Here is a 16,051-nt window from a genome sequence, read left to right as displayed (position 1 = left end):
ACTCAAATTAAATTTAATTTGATATCACTGTACTTATTGTGACAACTTCAACCATGTAGTAATTTCATATGTATACATTTTAATTTAATCATCACATTTTTTTCTACATGTTCCTACATTTTGCAGATACTAACTAGTTTGATACTTGAATCACTGCTTTCCTCGTATAATGGCAGCACTATCTCATATATGACACCCGCTAAAATGGCTGTATCTCCATAAGAACTGACACAGCTACGCACAAGTTACATATCTTGGATTTCAGAAAGTATGAAAATGGATTAAATGGCCATCTCCCTTCTGGTTCCAAACAGAATTTGAGAACTTCACCTCTGAAGAAACATGAAAGATCCTATCCTGAATACCAACTTTAGTTGGTAAAAATGTTCTTAAAAGTACAGACTTCAAGGCTAATTATAATAATGCTAATTTACCTTGCTGCAGCTCAAGGAATTCAAATTTACCCAGTTTGTAAGGTGAATGTGGTTATATTTATGTTAGTAGCAATAGGATTATGCCATGTGGACAGTCGTATTTTAACAGAAAAAGTCAAAGAACAACATGAGGGTGCTTATTCCACCTTCTCAAGACATAGGGCAAACATGTGATCTGGCACCATATTCATGAATGTGAAATTCCCTAAAGGAAAATGCTATGCAGGACTGTTTTATTTAATGTGTTCCAAGCTTTGGCAATAGTGCTTCAAGAACTATGTATGGATTTCATTCTGCGTTAGCTTCAGATCAAAAGCTTATGAAAACAAATAACACTGCTAAAACTAAAATGAATCTAAAGGCTGTTATAATTCTTTACACAATGAGAATGCTTTTAAGAGCACATTAATAAATCACTGCATCTACATCACATTGCAGACATACTGCATATACAGCATACAGATGTTAAAATGTTGTGTTGCAGAACACCACCTTGTTAGATTCAGGCATTCCTATCTCCTGTAGTGCTCTCAGTAGAGGCAAACAGATGAAACTGAAAGTAGATATACTTTATGTAATCGCGTATCAGAATTCCCAGATTTGCCATGGAAAGTCAACAAGAAAGAAAAATGAAATTAAGGGTACGTTTGCGCTTCCTGAGTTCCATGCAACCTCAGCCAGACTGTTACTGGCATCTCCAGAGACATTATAGCCTGCAACACTAAAATGCTTGCAGTTCAGCCAACAATGCGGAGAATAATATTTTCTGATACACACCTATTTTTTGAAAGCAAAAGATTAGTAACTCCAACTGATGTGTGAGACATCAGCAAATTCTCAGCTACAAAATGCTATCTAATAGTGTGTGATCTTTGTATCTATTGTAGTGCAAAAAAATAGGAGGCATTACTTTTGGAGTGACATATAACATATACACATCTTCTGACATAGCATTGAATAACCATGCTTTGTAGTTCTCTGGAATATGGCTTTGATGATTGCATTAAAGTTTTAATAATACACATGCTACCTTACGTTGCAGAAAATATGGCCCATCTGTTCTATTTTATTCCCTCCCAAGAACATACTGATGGAATATCAGCATTAAAGCAGGTAGGTGCCCCACATTTAAGGTTCTGAAATGTGTTTTTAATTTCTTTAATCGTTAAGAGATACACTTGTCAAAACAACAAATCTCAAATGCTGATACAGAGATTCTTCTAAGCAGACCCCTGGCAATGCCAAACTCTACTTTTCTAAAGTCCAGGGCTGTGACACTTAAAAAACAATTTAACCACTTTGCTGTTATCTTCTGGATTCTGAATTCCATCATCCCATAGTTGCTGCATCCAAGTTTGCTCCCAACCTTAGTATTCCCACCCAGTTCATTTCTTGATCCCAACAGAATAAATCCAATTATTCGGTTACTTTATACACATTACAAACAAAGCTAAATACCCATTCAGAAATATTTCAAGTTTTAGACAAAAAAATAACTGAAGATGGCTATAGATTTCTTCAGCAATTCATCAGTTTGAAACTACCTCCAAAATACACACAATAAGATTAGAAAGGGGATCTCTTTCACATATACAGTCTCTTTACAAATAATACAAAGATTTGAGTCACAGTCCCTCTACATGTAAATAACTTTTAACATATACAGATGATCTATTTTGGGTTTTAGTTGAATACTTAGGAAACAATGCTCAAAATAAACCAGATCTTCAGGAGAAACAATTCTATTGATGAATGTCGTAAACATTTCACTAGTTTCTGATGTACCACTGAATATAAGCAACATATATCAAAACTGTAAGAGATGATGGACACCCATAAAAAATAATTTTAGCAAGTAGAAGACAATTTCCCTTATTTCTTCACATTTTCTACTAGTCTGGGTAGTTTGGACAAAACAGTTCAGCTACCAAAGTGGGAGAGATAAATGGCAATAACCCCTGCATCACTCTTCAGGGGAAGCCATCCTTCCTGGAAATCCACAGAACACTACTGCAAACAACTTTCAAAGAAAAATACAATTATCTGTGGAAGTAATTTCAACAACTTCAAACCTCATTTGATAGCAGAGGAGAGGAGAAAGGAAAATTATTAGACTCTTAAGGGCTTTATCTTATCTACTTCCATGAATGTGAAAATGCTGAGATGCACAGTATGATTCTGATGGCTTCTACATGCGGCTGTCTCCAAGTCAATGCAGGGAAGAGAGACCTTTAGCCAGCCTCTAGGGGAGTCACCATGGGGTCATTAGTCAATGCAGATTGGTGCAGCTGCATGGGAGTTTGATTGATAACTATGAAGTCACCTCCCTAAAGGCTGACCAAAAGCACTCTTCTTTATTCACTGTGTCAGCTGAGCTGAGCTTTTTTTTTGACAACAGCATAAGAAACTGAACTGTGAGTACTACAAATTGGGAGGGAAAAGGAAAAATGATGAAATAAAGAGAAGTATATGACATAAATGAAGATTCTAATTAAGAAAATGAAGATTAAATGTCTAACAACAAAATGCTGTTCAAAACTTAGGATCCGCTGCCAATTTTTTCTATGAACTAAACTCCTCAGTGTTTCCTTACTGGTTTCTGAAACAGCTATCTAAGACATACATTAATATTTTAAAAACAAGATAGGTTTATAATAAAATAACAATATCTTAAAAATAAGATAGGTTTATAACTGGAAAATAGTTCAACCTCACTGACTTATGGGAGCAAGAACAACTAATGTGTGACGTTAAAAAGAGCGTGCTATCATTAACGGAGGAAAAGCAGATACAACTGGCAATGTCACACAGAATGCTGAGAGCTGCCTTCAGAAAGAAATAAGGAGGTAAACATCCCCACAACCAGCCGAGCATAATACAGTGTCTTATGGTTGTAACTGATGATTGTGTTGAAATACAGTGAAGCTCATCTGTTTGTGATTTAGAAAGGGTGCACAGTATTCCCATCCCCATACCAACAAATATTTGTGTGATTAATCTACTAAATCTATTATCAATGAGTTTCTGTAAAATATTTTACTCATTTTCTTCTTCACCAAGAATCCAGCAAAGAAAACATGTGGAACTCTTCTGATAAACATCAGAAACTCATCTTGATAAACAGTTCAGTTTAGGAATGGAACAAGAAGGCTGTAATATAGTAATCTCAAGTTGTTATGAAGCACAGAAACGGATGATATAATGAAAATGTAGTGAATATACGTGAGTAAGCTTGAGACCACCAAGGCCAAAACTTTGGTGAACGTGGCACTAACAATGATTTGGAAGAAATATTGCCAGGAAAAATAGGCTGGAATTTCTTACTGCAGCAGAAGCTTTGTTCAGTTGCTTTCATGTCACATTAAATGATGGCAAAATCCAAACTAGAATCATACCCTAACAGATGTAAGCAAAACAGTTCAATTTCCAATTCCTTACCAGTCTTAAGATTAAATACTATAGCTGTGACACTGGACAATGAAGCAAGACCGAGCTGAAAACCACTGCACATTGGTGGAGATCCTTTGGTAGAATGAGCACGAATATTTGTGCAGGATGTGAGTTCTGATAATCTGACAATGAAAAACTTCTGCCTACAGACAAAAGGACGTGACACCACGCATCTGACTGCTGCATGCTCCCCCACTTATTTTGCACATTTGTGGGTAGAAACATATGTTCAGCATAGGGTGAACTTGTCAGGAAGCAGGAAGTTCTTTAAGTAGCTTTCAGAATATCCCTCCAAAACAACACATACTGGGTCTGAAATTGACTTTCTTGATTACTACAAGGCCTAAGGCAATTAATAATGATTGAGATTTTTGTGCAGTTGTTCTTCTCAGGAATCTCACTGGATTGCACTATGAATCACTATGAATCATTATGAATCCAATAGGATACACAACTATGGAAAACTGTCACTTGGAGAACATACGTTGAGCTGCAATATTGCGCAATTGGACTTCTGATAATGACTGTTATTGTTTTGAATCTCCAAAAAAATCAATAAACAAACATATCATTACTATATTTGTTAACAACGGTGTGATGATGTTGGCTATAAGGATTTAGTTTTCTGAGATCTAGAATAAAAAGTGCTTCCTATCTATTAGTGACAGTAAACTACTGTCTGTGCATGATGACCATGGAAAACAGACTGCAGCCCTAACAAAACACTGAGGCAGATAGGTGGATGAGTAAACCAACTATAGCTCAGCTGGTAGTAACCCGTGACAGCAGCAGAAAATGCTTAGTATAGAGGGGGTAGGCTGATTAAATGGTTATATCTGATAGGGAGGAAAGAAACAGTGTGGTGCACTTAACTGTCATCATGCATAAAGCAATTCATTCCAAACTAACTGACCAAGTAAAAGAACCTCTAGGCAGAAGGGAGACCCACAGATTCAAGATGAAAAAATAAAGCATACCCCAGGAAAAATATGAAATGCAATACACTACATACAGAGCACATTCAGAATAATTCCATCAAATAACTATTTAATACAGCAAGGAACAGTACATTCTCAAGAACTGTCTTTTTAACATCACTGTATTCATTCTTCATTTAATCTGCCCTCTGTTAAAAAATAATACTCCACCATTATTCCTAATTTAACTTACAACCAATCCCCAGGCCTAATAGTTAACTGAAATCAAATTGTGAAAGTTATGCTGATGGCTCAGGTGCCAAAACATTCCTTGCTCCAATAAATGGACATTGTTTTTTCAGCTGTCTTACAGAAAAATGGTATTATATCTCATGTTGTGTCAACTCTGATAGAACAAAATGCCATATAGCCAGACAAAAATATTCTTAAAGTAGTCATTTACCAGAATTGGTGACATCAAACTTATATGGAGCACTAGGAGCTTCTCCACATAATTAGTAACACACATGACCAGATTTTGGAACATCAGTCTTTTCCTTTCCCCAAAATCTAGCATGTCAATTCCTATAATTTTAAGGGTTTTGAACTCAGCCTAAAGAGCCCATTCTAGGACCAGAAAAGACCAAATACAGATAGTCAGTGCTAACAAACACATTCAGAAGTATAGAACACAAAGTAAAACCAAAAATCTTTACATCCACCAGGACTCCCAGCAACTCTCCAAATCACACTTTCATCACTAACACAATCTAACTGGATTGACATCATGATGCTTTAAACATGCTGATGTTCCAGGAGGATGGCTTCATCATCAATATAAATCTCCTGCAATTCAGAGGTAGGCTCTACACCCACTGGATCACAGAAATTTAAACAAAAAGTCTCAGACTACATTGGAGCACAGCTACATTAGTAAATTGTAAAGGTCTTCAAAAAATGCAAAGATCTGGATTTCTTGTTAGTATTTCACATGTAAAGACTTATGTCCTATTTCCCTTCACATATGAATAAGTCCTGGAAAATACTTCCAGAAATTATACCCGCTGAAGATTAATTTAAAGTTTTTAAACTGCTCCATCTGTGTTAATGGAATAATTCATACATTAGCCCATAAGGTACTGCCTGCAGGGCCATTAAAATAGCTGCAAAGCCAAGGCCTGTGGTAACTCTCCAGAAAGATGATGCACATAGCAAAAACTGAAGACTGAGTTTAGAAATGCAGCATGCTCTTTCAATTGGATAACTCCCCTATTGTGTTGGCTACACAACAGATAGTTGCAAAAGAATGTATTAAATGAGTTATCACCAGGTGACCAAAAGGAACTACGTAAATACTGAAATTCCAAAGAATCCAAAGGATTCCTTTTGAACTTCTGTGACCAGGACTCACATAAACAAACATGGAATTAAAGCTTTTCATCTTTTTTATGCAAGCACTATGACTCATTCCATTACTGGAATACAGTAACTCATCTGAAGAGTTACCAATGCCCCAGTAAAAGAGAGTTAGATCTCCCTGGCTACTTCTAGTCCTTATTTATACTTTTTGTCACAGCATCTAATGTCAAATTTTCACTTTAAATAAATTTGAAATGCTTCCATCTGAGAGCTGTGATATAATTTATATCCAAAATTCTGTACTCAAAAGAGTCCTGAATTCAAAAGAAGGCCCCAAAACAAAATGCCAAATAGCTGCATCAGTTCATTAAATAACAAAGCACTTGAAACAAAGCATGAATAACAATGCATAAAATAATGCATAACACAAAACCTAAAAAAGCATACTGATGTTCCATTAACAACATTATTTAACAACCTTAAGGACTGAAAAATCTTTCCAGGTTTCAAAGTGCAAAAAGGTTTGTGTCCTGAGCCTTTGTCTTTGATCTTCTAAATACACACAGGAAGGCTGCATGGAAGCTTTTAGATGATCAACCTTTCCACCACTATAAATGTCACATCTGTGTTAAAATTCAGAGCATGCTGCATTTCTTCTAGGCAGCTACGTTCAAGCAGATGCACCTACAGGTTCCATAAGAAAGCATTACCTGAACATGTTCTTGAAAAACCTCTTGTGACAACATATCACCTACAGAACACACGCACCTACTACAAGTAATAATGTTTTGTGTCCTGCATTTTTAAAAATGCTTAATTAGTACTTCTTTACTTGATGAATGACACTTATCTGCCATAGTATTATGTTAAACTAAAATACATCCAAGAAGGGAAAGCAATATTCCCATTTGTGATTCCAGTGGACAACCTGCTTTTAGCACCATTTGTTCCGCTGTTTTCTGTAACCACATAGTTCGGATACGGTTCATTAGAACTTCATCCCTGTCTTAAAAAGTGAAATAACCACTGCAAGCCCAAACAAGATTGGTCTGATATTTCTAATTCTAGGTTAGAGACACATCTGTACCACACTTCCATGTTCTTATGCCACAAAAAGGACTAGAATTGGACAATGACCTAGAGATAAAACCGTGACATCAACACAGATTTGCCAAGGGGAAATCATGTTTGACCAAACTGATAACATTCTATGATGTCATCTCTGAATGAGTAGATAGGGGAAGAGCAGTGGATGTTGTATACCTTGACTTCAGCAAGGCTTCTGACACTGTCTCCCACAGCATCCTTGTTATGGAACTAAGAAAATGTAGGATAGATGAGTAGGCAGTGAGGTGGATTGCGAACTGGCCAACTGACAGAGCTCAGAGTGTTGTGAGCAGCAGTGCAGTCTGGTTGAAGGCCCATAACTCATGTTCCCCAGGGTTTAATTCTGGGTTCAGTCTTGTTCAACACCTTCATCAGCAACCTGGATGAAAGGATGGAGTACACCCTCAGCAAGTTCACTAATGATACAAAGCTGGGAGTTGCGGCTGAGACATAAGAAGTCTGTGCTGCCATTCAACAAGATCTAGACAGTCTGGAGAGTTGGGCAGAGAGGAACCTGATGAGGTTGGAGAACCTCCCCTACATGCTAGGCACGTTCAGCCTGGAGAAGGCTGCAAGGAGACCTCACTGCAGCCTTCCAGTATTTAATAGAGGATTATAAAAAGGAGAGGAATCAACATTTATACTCATGTAGATAGTGACAGGACAAGGGGGAATGGTTTTAAGCTCAAGGAGAGATGGTTTAGATTGGATGTCAGGGAGAAGTTCTTTACAGAGAGTGGTAAGGTACTGGAGCAGACTGCCTAGACAGGCTGTGGATGCTCCATCCCTGGAGGTGTTGAAGATCAAGCTGGATCAGGTTCTGGGCAGCCTGGTCTAGTATCAGGAATGGAAGCCGGTGGCCCTAGTGGTGGCAGGAGGGTTGGAACTTGATGATCCTTGTGGTCCCTTCCAACCCAAACCATTCTATGATTTAACAGGAGCAAGTGTAGAGTCTTGTACCTGAGGAAGAATAACCACATGTATCAGTACAGGTTAGGGGGTGACATGGAGAGGCTTTCTGTGGAGAAGGACCTGCATGTTCTGGTGGCCAACAGGTTGGCCATGAGCCAGCAGTTTGCCCTGGTGGCCAAAAGGACCAATGGCATCCTGGGGAGCATTACAAAGAGTGCTGGGTAGCAGGTCAAAGGAGATTATTCTCCCCTCCTTTCCACCTTAATGAAGCCACACTTAGACTGCTGTATCCATTTTTGGGCTCCCCTGCTAAAAAAGACAAGAACCTCCTAGAAACTGTCCAGCAGAAGGCCACAAAGATGATTATAAGGGCCTGGGGCATCTCCCATAAGACGAAAGGCTGAGTAAGCTGGGTCTGTTCAGCCTGGGGAAAAGAAGACTGAGAGATCTGATAAATGCTTATAAGCACCTGAAGAGAAGTGTGAGGCAAGTGGATGGGGCCAGACTCTTCTCAGTGCCGTGCAGCAACAGGACAAGGAGTAATGGCCTAAAACTTGAACATAACACACAGAAAGACTTCTTTACAGTAAGGGTGATGGAGCACTGGAACAGGTTGCCCATAGAAAGGTGGTGGAGGCTCCTTTTATGGAGATATTCAAGACCCATCTGGATGCCAACCTACGCGACCTTTAGCAGGAGGGCTGGACTCATTGATCTCTTGAGGTCCTGCTTCAGCAGTCTATGCACGTGCACCCTCTGTGGCTGAAGTTTAGGTTACGTACAAGCTACAAACACATCCATTTCCCATGCCCTTTCAGTAAATGAGAATGGTAAGTTGAATGTTATTTTACAGCAAACAAATGCTGTGCCTCACCATCAGAAAGGTGGCAATAATGTATAAACCTGGAGTACTTTGCATCCATTCAAATAACACCCCTCTATAAACAGAAATCTTATTATGCGTAAGATTTCAATCAAAATATTGAAATACAACTCCAATATTTTAACTCCAGGGTCTTGGTTTGCAAATCTCTGCCATGGATTGAGTTATTCAAAAGTTACTTTTGCTATAGCCAACAACACATGACATTGCTGGAGGCAGACATATTTCTTTTACCTAACTGCAGAAAGACAAGAAAACGTGTATTTGTGTTCCAATGGGAGTCTCCTGAAAAGAACTCTCTAAAAATCAGGCAGGCCTCTCGTCACTCTCACAGCCCAGTAAATCTCCTCATCACCACTGGCACATCCGCGTTTTTAATCTCAATCTGTCAGCACAGCAGAACACCCGCATACTTACAGCAATATTCTGATAAATCCGACATTACTATTATGCTGTAAGCAGTCTTACAGAAACGACATGCTTTAGTATCCACAGATAATAGGCTGGCTTGCCAGGTAGCGTGCCCAGGCAGCAAACACTGCAGAGGCTCCTGAGAAAGGGAGCAGTCTCCTCCTCACAAGTGATTTAATGCCAGCCAGAATGCAAAATGCGCTTGTTTCAAATGCTTAATGCCACAAGATAGCAGATATATTGATGTATCTGTCAAATACAGACATCATATCATTTTAGGAAATGGTGGCATAGGAAAAGTGCAGATAAAGTCTTCAATATATATTCAGAAAAAATGTTCAATATTGCAAAATGATTGGAAATAAAAACAGGGAGACAAACTTATCACCAAATCATCACAACGTTTTCCAAAATGTTGGACCAAATCCAAAGCAAAGAAAGCTTCATGCTTAATGATACCCTACACAGCACTTCCCACATTAAAACACCGCAATAGTTCTGCTCTGACACAGCTCCCACACCTGAGCTATGATGCTTCAGGTAGATTACACTGCAAGATGAAATGTGGAGTTACAATGCAAGACATTTTGTGATTGCTTTGTGGTCTATAACACAGACCTTAGGGTAAACTACAGGGCTTACAGAGCAGAGAAAATAGGAATATTCTGACCTTCAACGACCTTTAGCTGCTAGATCACTCTTGTGAAAAAAATAAAAGAAATAAACATTTAGAAAGAAGGAAGGAGGGTGAAGAATGCTGTATACTGTGTGTTCTTGGACTTCATACATTGCACATCGCTTTGGGCTCCAAATAAAATGCACCAGTAGTCTTCAGAAAACCAATGCTATTAATTTCAATCAAGTGTTCATCCTGCTTTATAAAGACAAGACTTGATAATCGATAGTGTTAATTACTCCACAATTAAATGACGTGCAAGAAGAATGGTATTACATGACAGGATGTAACAAAAATCACTGAATGCTTTAGCCTTGAAAAAGAGCTCTGGAGGGCACCCAGCAACCCATCCACAAAGCTGGGCTCATTTCAACCAGGTAACTCAGCAACCCGCCTCACTGGGAACTGAAGAGGCAGCAGAGCTCAGAAGTACAGCACCTTGTAGTTGCTTTGCACAGAAAACAGATTTCAGAACTCACTTTGCCCATCCCCTGAACATCTACTTTATTAGCTGAGTGCAGAACCTCTTTTTCAAATATGAATTTTATTGGGAAAATAAACCAAATCATTTCTTCATGAACCCAGTACAGTCTTGTACTTTTGCCAGAACTAAACTACGTCCAACTGAATTATCTTGACAGAAAGCAAGAGGCGAGACCATTAAAACTGTGACAAGAAAGCAAGAATACATGATTAAATAAGCAACTTTTTCACCAAGGGAGAATATCCGCTTTCATGACTTCACCAAACACTTAAAGAAAATGTACCTTTCCCCACCAAAAAATAGTATTTAATGAGTGTTTTCAGCATGGAAGGAGCTGCTGGCAACCCCTGGAAGTAGTTCTGCACACTTCAAGGTTTTCCAGTCCCAATGATTTTGCATTATTTTCCAAAGTCTGCAAGCTTTGTTTCTTTATTTTTAACCACGTTTCAAACCTCCTTAAAAATTACAACCTGTTGGACTGCAAATATACACACTATTGTTTAGAATGAGTCCCAGGGAAATAAATAGCACCAAAACAAGAAATAACAAGGAACTATCTACAGTCCATTCATGTCAATTGCTATGAACTCTAAAACATTATAACTTCAATTCTAGTATTTATTAGCTACATAGTGATACAAGGAACCATCTACTTGGAAGCACTGGCAGCAATGGGATGATCTTCAATAAGGTCTATAAGCTGCATCAAAGGTAGCAAAGGCAACTATTAGTGAATGCAAAAGATAGAACATTCTAGCAATACTTAGGAGACTCAAACAAAAGCCCTCTTTTCTCACTTAAAACCCTTGTAACAACAACTTATCCAGGCCACTAAAAGCTCAAATCATCTGATATCTTGAGTCCTGCTCATGCTTTCTGAGCCAAAACAGTTCATCCTCTGCTGAAATTATGGTCATCCTACACAACTCTGATCCTGTTCCAGACAGGAACAAAATTCACCTTCCAAAAGCACAAGTGAAAAATTAGCTGAGCAAATGATGAGTCGTCAAAACAGCTGCTGATTTGAACGTGTGATTACTCATTGTCTTTAAAAGTAGAACAGGCAGAGCAGCACCTGAAGCACAAGCAGCAGTCACTCTAATTCCTCCTATGCCCATTTTACACTCTAAACGAGACACTGCCAAAGGTGGTCTGTCTTATAAACACTCTTTTAGAAGACAAGGCACAGAAGTCACACAACACAGCCAGGTTTGGCCAGGAACTGTCATCAGGTATAATAAAGTGGACATTATTTCCTCAGTAGATGGAATACTAAGGGTGGGGTAGAGGGGGAGGAGAATAGAAGCATCTCTGTCAAACCAAGAGAGCAGTGAGCATGTGCACTTGTGTCTTGACAAGTTATCTTGAAAGAAAAACGTGCATTCCATGATACTGCAGATTCAGTAAAACAGTCACTCTTATCTTAGTTATCTGAGGAGACAAGAGTCTATTTGAACAGCCTTCTGGAAGCGACAATACCTTGAAAACCATAATAAATTCTTAAGCAATCCCCAGCATTGCATGAAACGTTATTGTTTTATCATTGACTATAAAAGGGAAGAGAAAAAGACTACTTGGGGACAGAGCTCTCCCTGAGGAAAGCAGATACCTTTCTGTAAACAAGAGTCCAGAATGACTATACGACAACTGTGTGATTCTGATAGCAAGCGTCCAAACTCTGACTTCAGCACATGTTCCTGTGCTCACACCAAGAGTCACCTGGGTCTGTGCTGATCACTGGGACAATGCCTCATTCATAGTGAATTCAGGTGAATTGGGAGGGCAGCACTTAGCTGTGCTCAGCATCACACCGTGCAGCCTCCTTTATGAGGGTATTCCAGCTTCAGATATTTGAGGTGAAATACAGAGACAAGAAATTGACCAGATGAGGAGCAAGACGTTCTGTAGCCATCTTGCACCAGCCCGCCTGAGATTATTTTTTGTCTGGGGTACAAAGAGCTGAAATTGACTCGGAGTGAGATTTTCAGGATGATAGAAATAGATTAGATTGATCTACGGGCCGGGATTACAGCACAGCTGGGCAGGGCGTAAAGGGAACTGCACCTGCCTTCTGTAAGGCAATAGAATGAGAGAGCCAAGGTCCCAGCGCTGGAAGGAGCAAGGTGCTGGAGTCACCGTTTTGCAGCACTGTTGCATTAAGATCTCCCCATCACATTTCCACGCTGAATCTGTTTTGCATTTGGTGCATCACAACAGGAGGAAAAAAAAAAGAAAAGCTTTCCCATCTCAATCACTGCGACGTTTTGAAGCGATGCCTCGTAAATAACAATCAGCAGCAACGTGCAGATAACCAGCTTTCACCCCGACCACCGGCACCAAACCCCAGCGGCTTCACGACGCCGGGTCGAGCCGCGAGAAGCGAGGAAGGGGAATCCTGGCGGCCCCGCTTTCCCCTCCCTTCATTTAAACCCCACCCCACCAGAAGACAAGTCAGCCCCCTTACCTGATAATATCGTCATTGTGCCCGAGGAAGAATTTCTGGCTGTGCTCTCGGGTGTTGTAAACCACGCCGACTCCGGCCACGAAGTAGACCACCTCCTTGCCCGCCGTGTAGTACAGGTTGTTGCGGCACTGGTGGCCCCTGTACCCGTAAACCCACTCCAGACGGAGCCGGCATCTGGGCGCCGTCCGATCCGCCATGATAACCAATCCCCTCTCCCCACCGGCGGGCACGGAGCGCGGCGCTGCCCCTCCTTCCCTTCGGCTCCTTCCCCCCCGTCGGGGTTTTCCCCTTCCGAGCGTCAGCGATCCCCGCTCGGCCGACGACGAATCTTCAGGTGGCGCTTCCCAGCCACGGGCCGGCGACGCCGATCGCGTCGGCAGCAATGGGGCTGTCAGCGCTGCGCCGCCACCATCAGCCGCCGCCTCCCGCCGCGCAGCGGCCCGGCCGAGCGCCGGCAGCGGAGCCCGCCCGCAGGCACGGCCTCAGCGCCTCACCAACACCTGCCCGAGGCTCCAACGCAGCAGCCCCCGGGCCGCCGTCCTCGCTGAGGTTTCTTATCTTTGGGTCAAAGCTGAGAGGAGGGAAAAAAAAAGCAACAAAAAGGAGGGAAAAGCCAACAGCCCGCCTTTGTGAATAGCGGAATGCGTGCGGACCGAAGCTGCAGCGGGGAGCGCTGCCGGAGCTCAGCCCGAAGCGGCCGGCGCCGTGCTGTGCTGTGCCGTGAGGGGCTGCCCGGCACACAGCGCCCCGCAATTCAAACAATTGCAGGTTCTTTGCAATTCAAACAATTGCAGGTTCTCGCGTCCCGGGGCAGTTCGCCACCAAAGACGCGGGCAGGACTGGGTGCTGCTGCGTTCTTTATTACTATTTATTCACTGCTGTTCTTTGGAGCGGCGTTCCCCAGAGCGCTCCGTCTCGCTGCCCTCCCGCTCCCCGTTCGCAGCGGGGAACAACCCGCCGCCTCGTAGCATCACCCGGCGAGACCGGACCGCTCCGAATCTCGGCCCCGGGGCGGAACAAACAGCCGCCATCCGAGGCGACCACCCCACGGCGGCAAAGGCAGACGGAAGGAGCAGCCCCTGCCCTCCTCCTCCTCACACAGCACCCCACGCTCGCTGCCGGCTCCGCCCGAGGAGACACAGGCCGGTGACACTGCGAACCGGAGAGCGAAACCCGGCATCGCACCCCGAGCGACACAAGGCACAACCATGACACCATCACCCCGAGGGTGTGCGAGGGCGGCGGCGCGTCTCCCTCAGTGAGGCGGGGCCTTCTCCCGCCTTCACCCCGCGCGATGCCTCATGGGAAAGCGAGTTCCGGCACGGCCGCCTCTCGCCGAGCAGCCGAGGAGCAGCGGGAGGGCTGAGACTACAGCTCCCATGGTGCCTCGCGGCGCCGCTCCGGGCGGTTGCTATGGTGCGGGTGGAGGTGCAATGGCGCTTCCCGCCCTTTTGGCGGCTGCTCGGTGTGATGCTGTTCCCTCATACGGGAGGTGAAGGAAACCAGGCGCCTGCCGAGTTAATTAACGCTTGTGGTCATTAACCTCCAGACCAAAGAAAGAGCCCCAGTCTTTCACTTTACAGGCAAGTGCTTTTAGCAATGCTTTCCTTCCAAGGATGGTTTTGTACAGTTCTCTCAAGTCTTTGGAACACGTCCATCCTTCTCTCAAATGTTGTGTCTTGCTGCACGAGCCAGGTGCGAATTTACATAATAAAGAAACCAATTTCTTTTTCTGCCTACAATCAATTCCAAATTTTCATATAAGTTTGGAAAAACCACCGAATTACAGAGTGACAGGGGTTGGGACCTGAAGAGAGCATCAAGTCCAACCCCCTGCTAAAGCATATGACAGCTGTAATATGCTTTCATATATCTGTGATATGAGGCACAGGTAGGTATCCAGCCAGATCTTGAATATCTCTATAGAAGGAGATTCTACAACCTCCCTGAGCAGCCTGTTGCAGTGCTCTGTCACCCTCACCATAAGGACATTCCTTTGTATGTTCCTGTGCTCCAGTTTTAGGCCATTACTCCTTGTCCTGTTGCTGGTCCTCCCTTCAAAGTTTTGGTTTTCTTTCCAGCATTCAACCTGTTCACTCTTCTTATGAACCACACAGCAAAATATCCATCTTGTTCTGTCCAAACACATGCAGACATTAAGATGATTGTTGCCAAGTACTCAAATCTGTTACTACAAAGCCCTTTTCCAGAAGACTGTCTGAAAATAGAGAATAGCAAATGTAGTTTTGCTGGTAGGAAAACAAATTGGGTACATAACAAAAAGTACTTCAGGTTCATGTAAGGACTAGTATTTTCCTGACTGTCTTTCTGACTACCTTTCACTCACTGAGATAAATCAACTTAGAAGCTTTGAAATTTACAGCAATATGCAACTGTTAAATCAGCTCTCTCTCCTGCCCTCCTTGTAGATAAATGTTTAGAGAATGTGTTTAAAATAATGACAATGTATTTAAGTTATAACATAAAGAAGTTCCTAAGGGCTTAAGATATTTCACTTTCTTATATTTTATTGTCACAGTGTATATTTTTTGGACAATATTGTAGCGAATAAACAACTTATGTGTCTAGTCTTAAGAGCAAATAGTGTAATATCAAGCACAAGGTTCTGCCCATTAAAAATGGTTCTGGAAGATTTCTGGGATTAATAGCATTAATAATGAGGTCATACATTATCTTTGAATGTCAAGCAGCTAAGCTACCTTGTACTTAGGAATTCATATTTGCATTTCATGTAATTCAACAAAATGGAGTCTTAAATACGTGGCTTGGGTTGGAAGGGACCTCATGGATCACTGGGTTCCAACCGCCCTGCCACAGAGTTGCCAACCAGTGGATCAAGCACTAGACCAGGCTGCCCAGGGCCCCATCCAACCCAGCCTTGAACACCTCCAGGGATGGGGCATCCACAGCCTCTCTCAGCAGCCTGTGCCAGC

At 42.0% G+C, this 16,051-nt stretch overlaps 1 protein-coding gene across 7 annotated transcripts in view; it reads right to left on the bottom strand.

Annotated features, from left to right (window-relative positions):
• Positions 1 to 13,801, bottom strand: part of EML6 (EMAP like 6) — a 101,757-nt gene extending 87,956 nt beyond the window's left edge. For all 7 annotated transcript variants that reach the window (XR_014944378.1, XM_015856711.3, XM_015856712.3 and 4 more), the window contains exon 1: positions 13,098 to 13,801. Coding sequence is in view for 6 of the 7 variants with exons in the window: in XM_015856711.3 (XP_015712197.2) it covers positions 13,098 to 13,294 (197 nt within the window). In the remaining variant the exon portion in view is untranslated. The remainder of the gene's footprint in view (positions 1 to 13,097) is intronic.
• Positions 13,802 to 16,051: the final 2,250 nt, after the last annotated feature.

The sequence above is a fragment of the Coturnix japonica genome, chromosome 3 (assembly GCF_054131305.1).
Source record: "Coturnix japonica strain WE chromosome 3, WE-NBRP24, whole genome shotgun sequence".
Taxonomy (NCBI): Eukaryota; Metazoa; Chordata; class Aves; order Galliformes; family Phasianidae; genus Coturnix; species Coturnix japonica.
The sequence above is the reverse complement of the archived record's forward strand: the minus strand, read 5'-3'. Positions and strand labels throughout refer to the sequence as shown.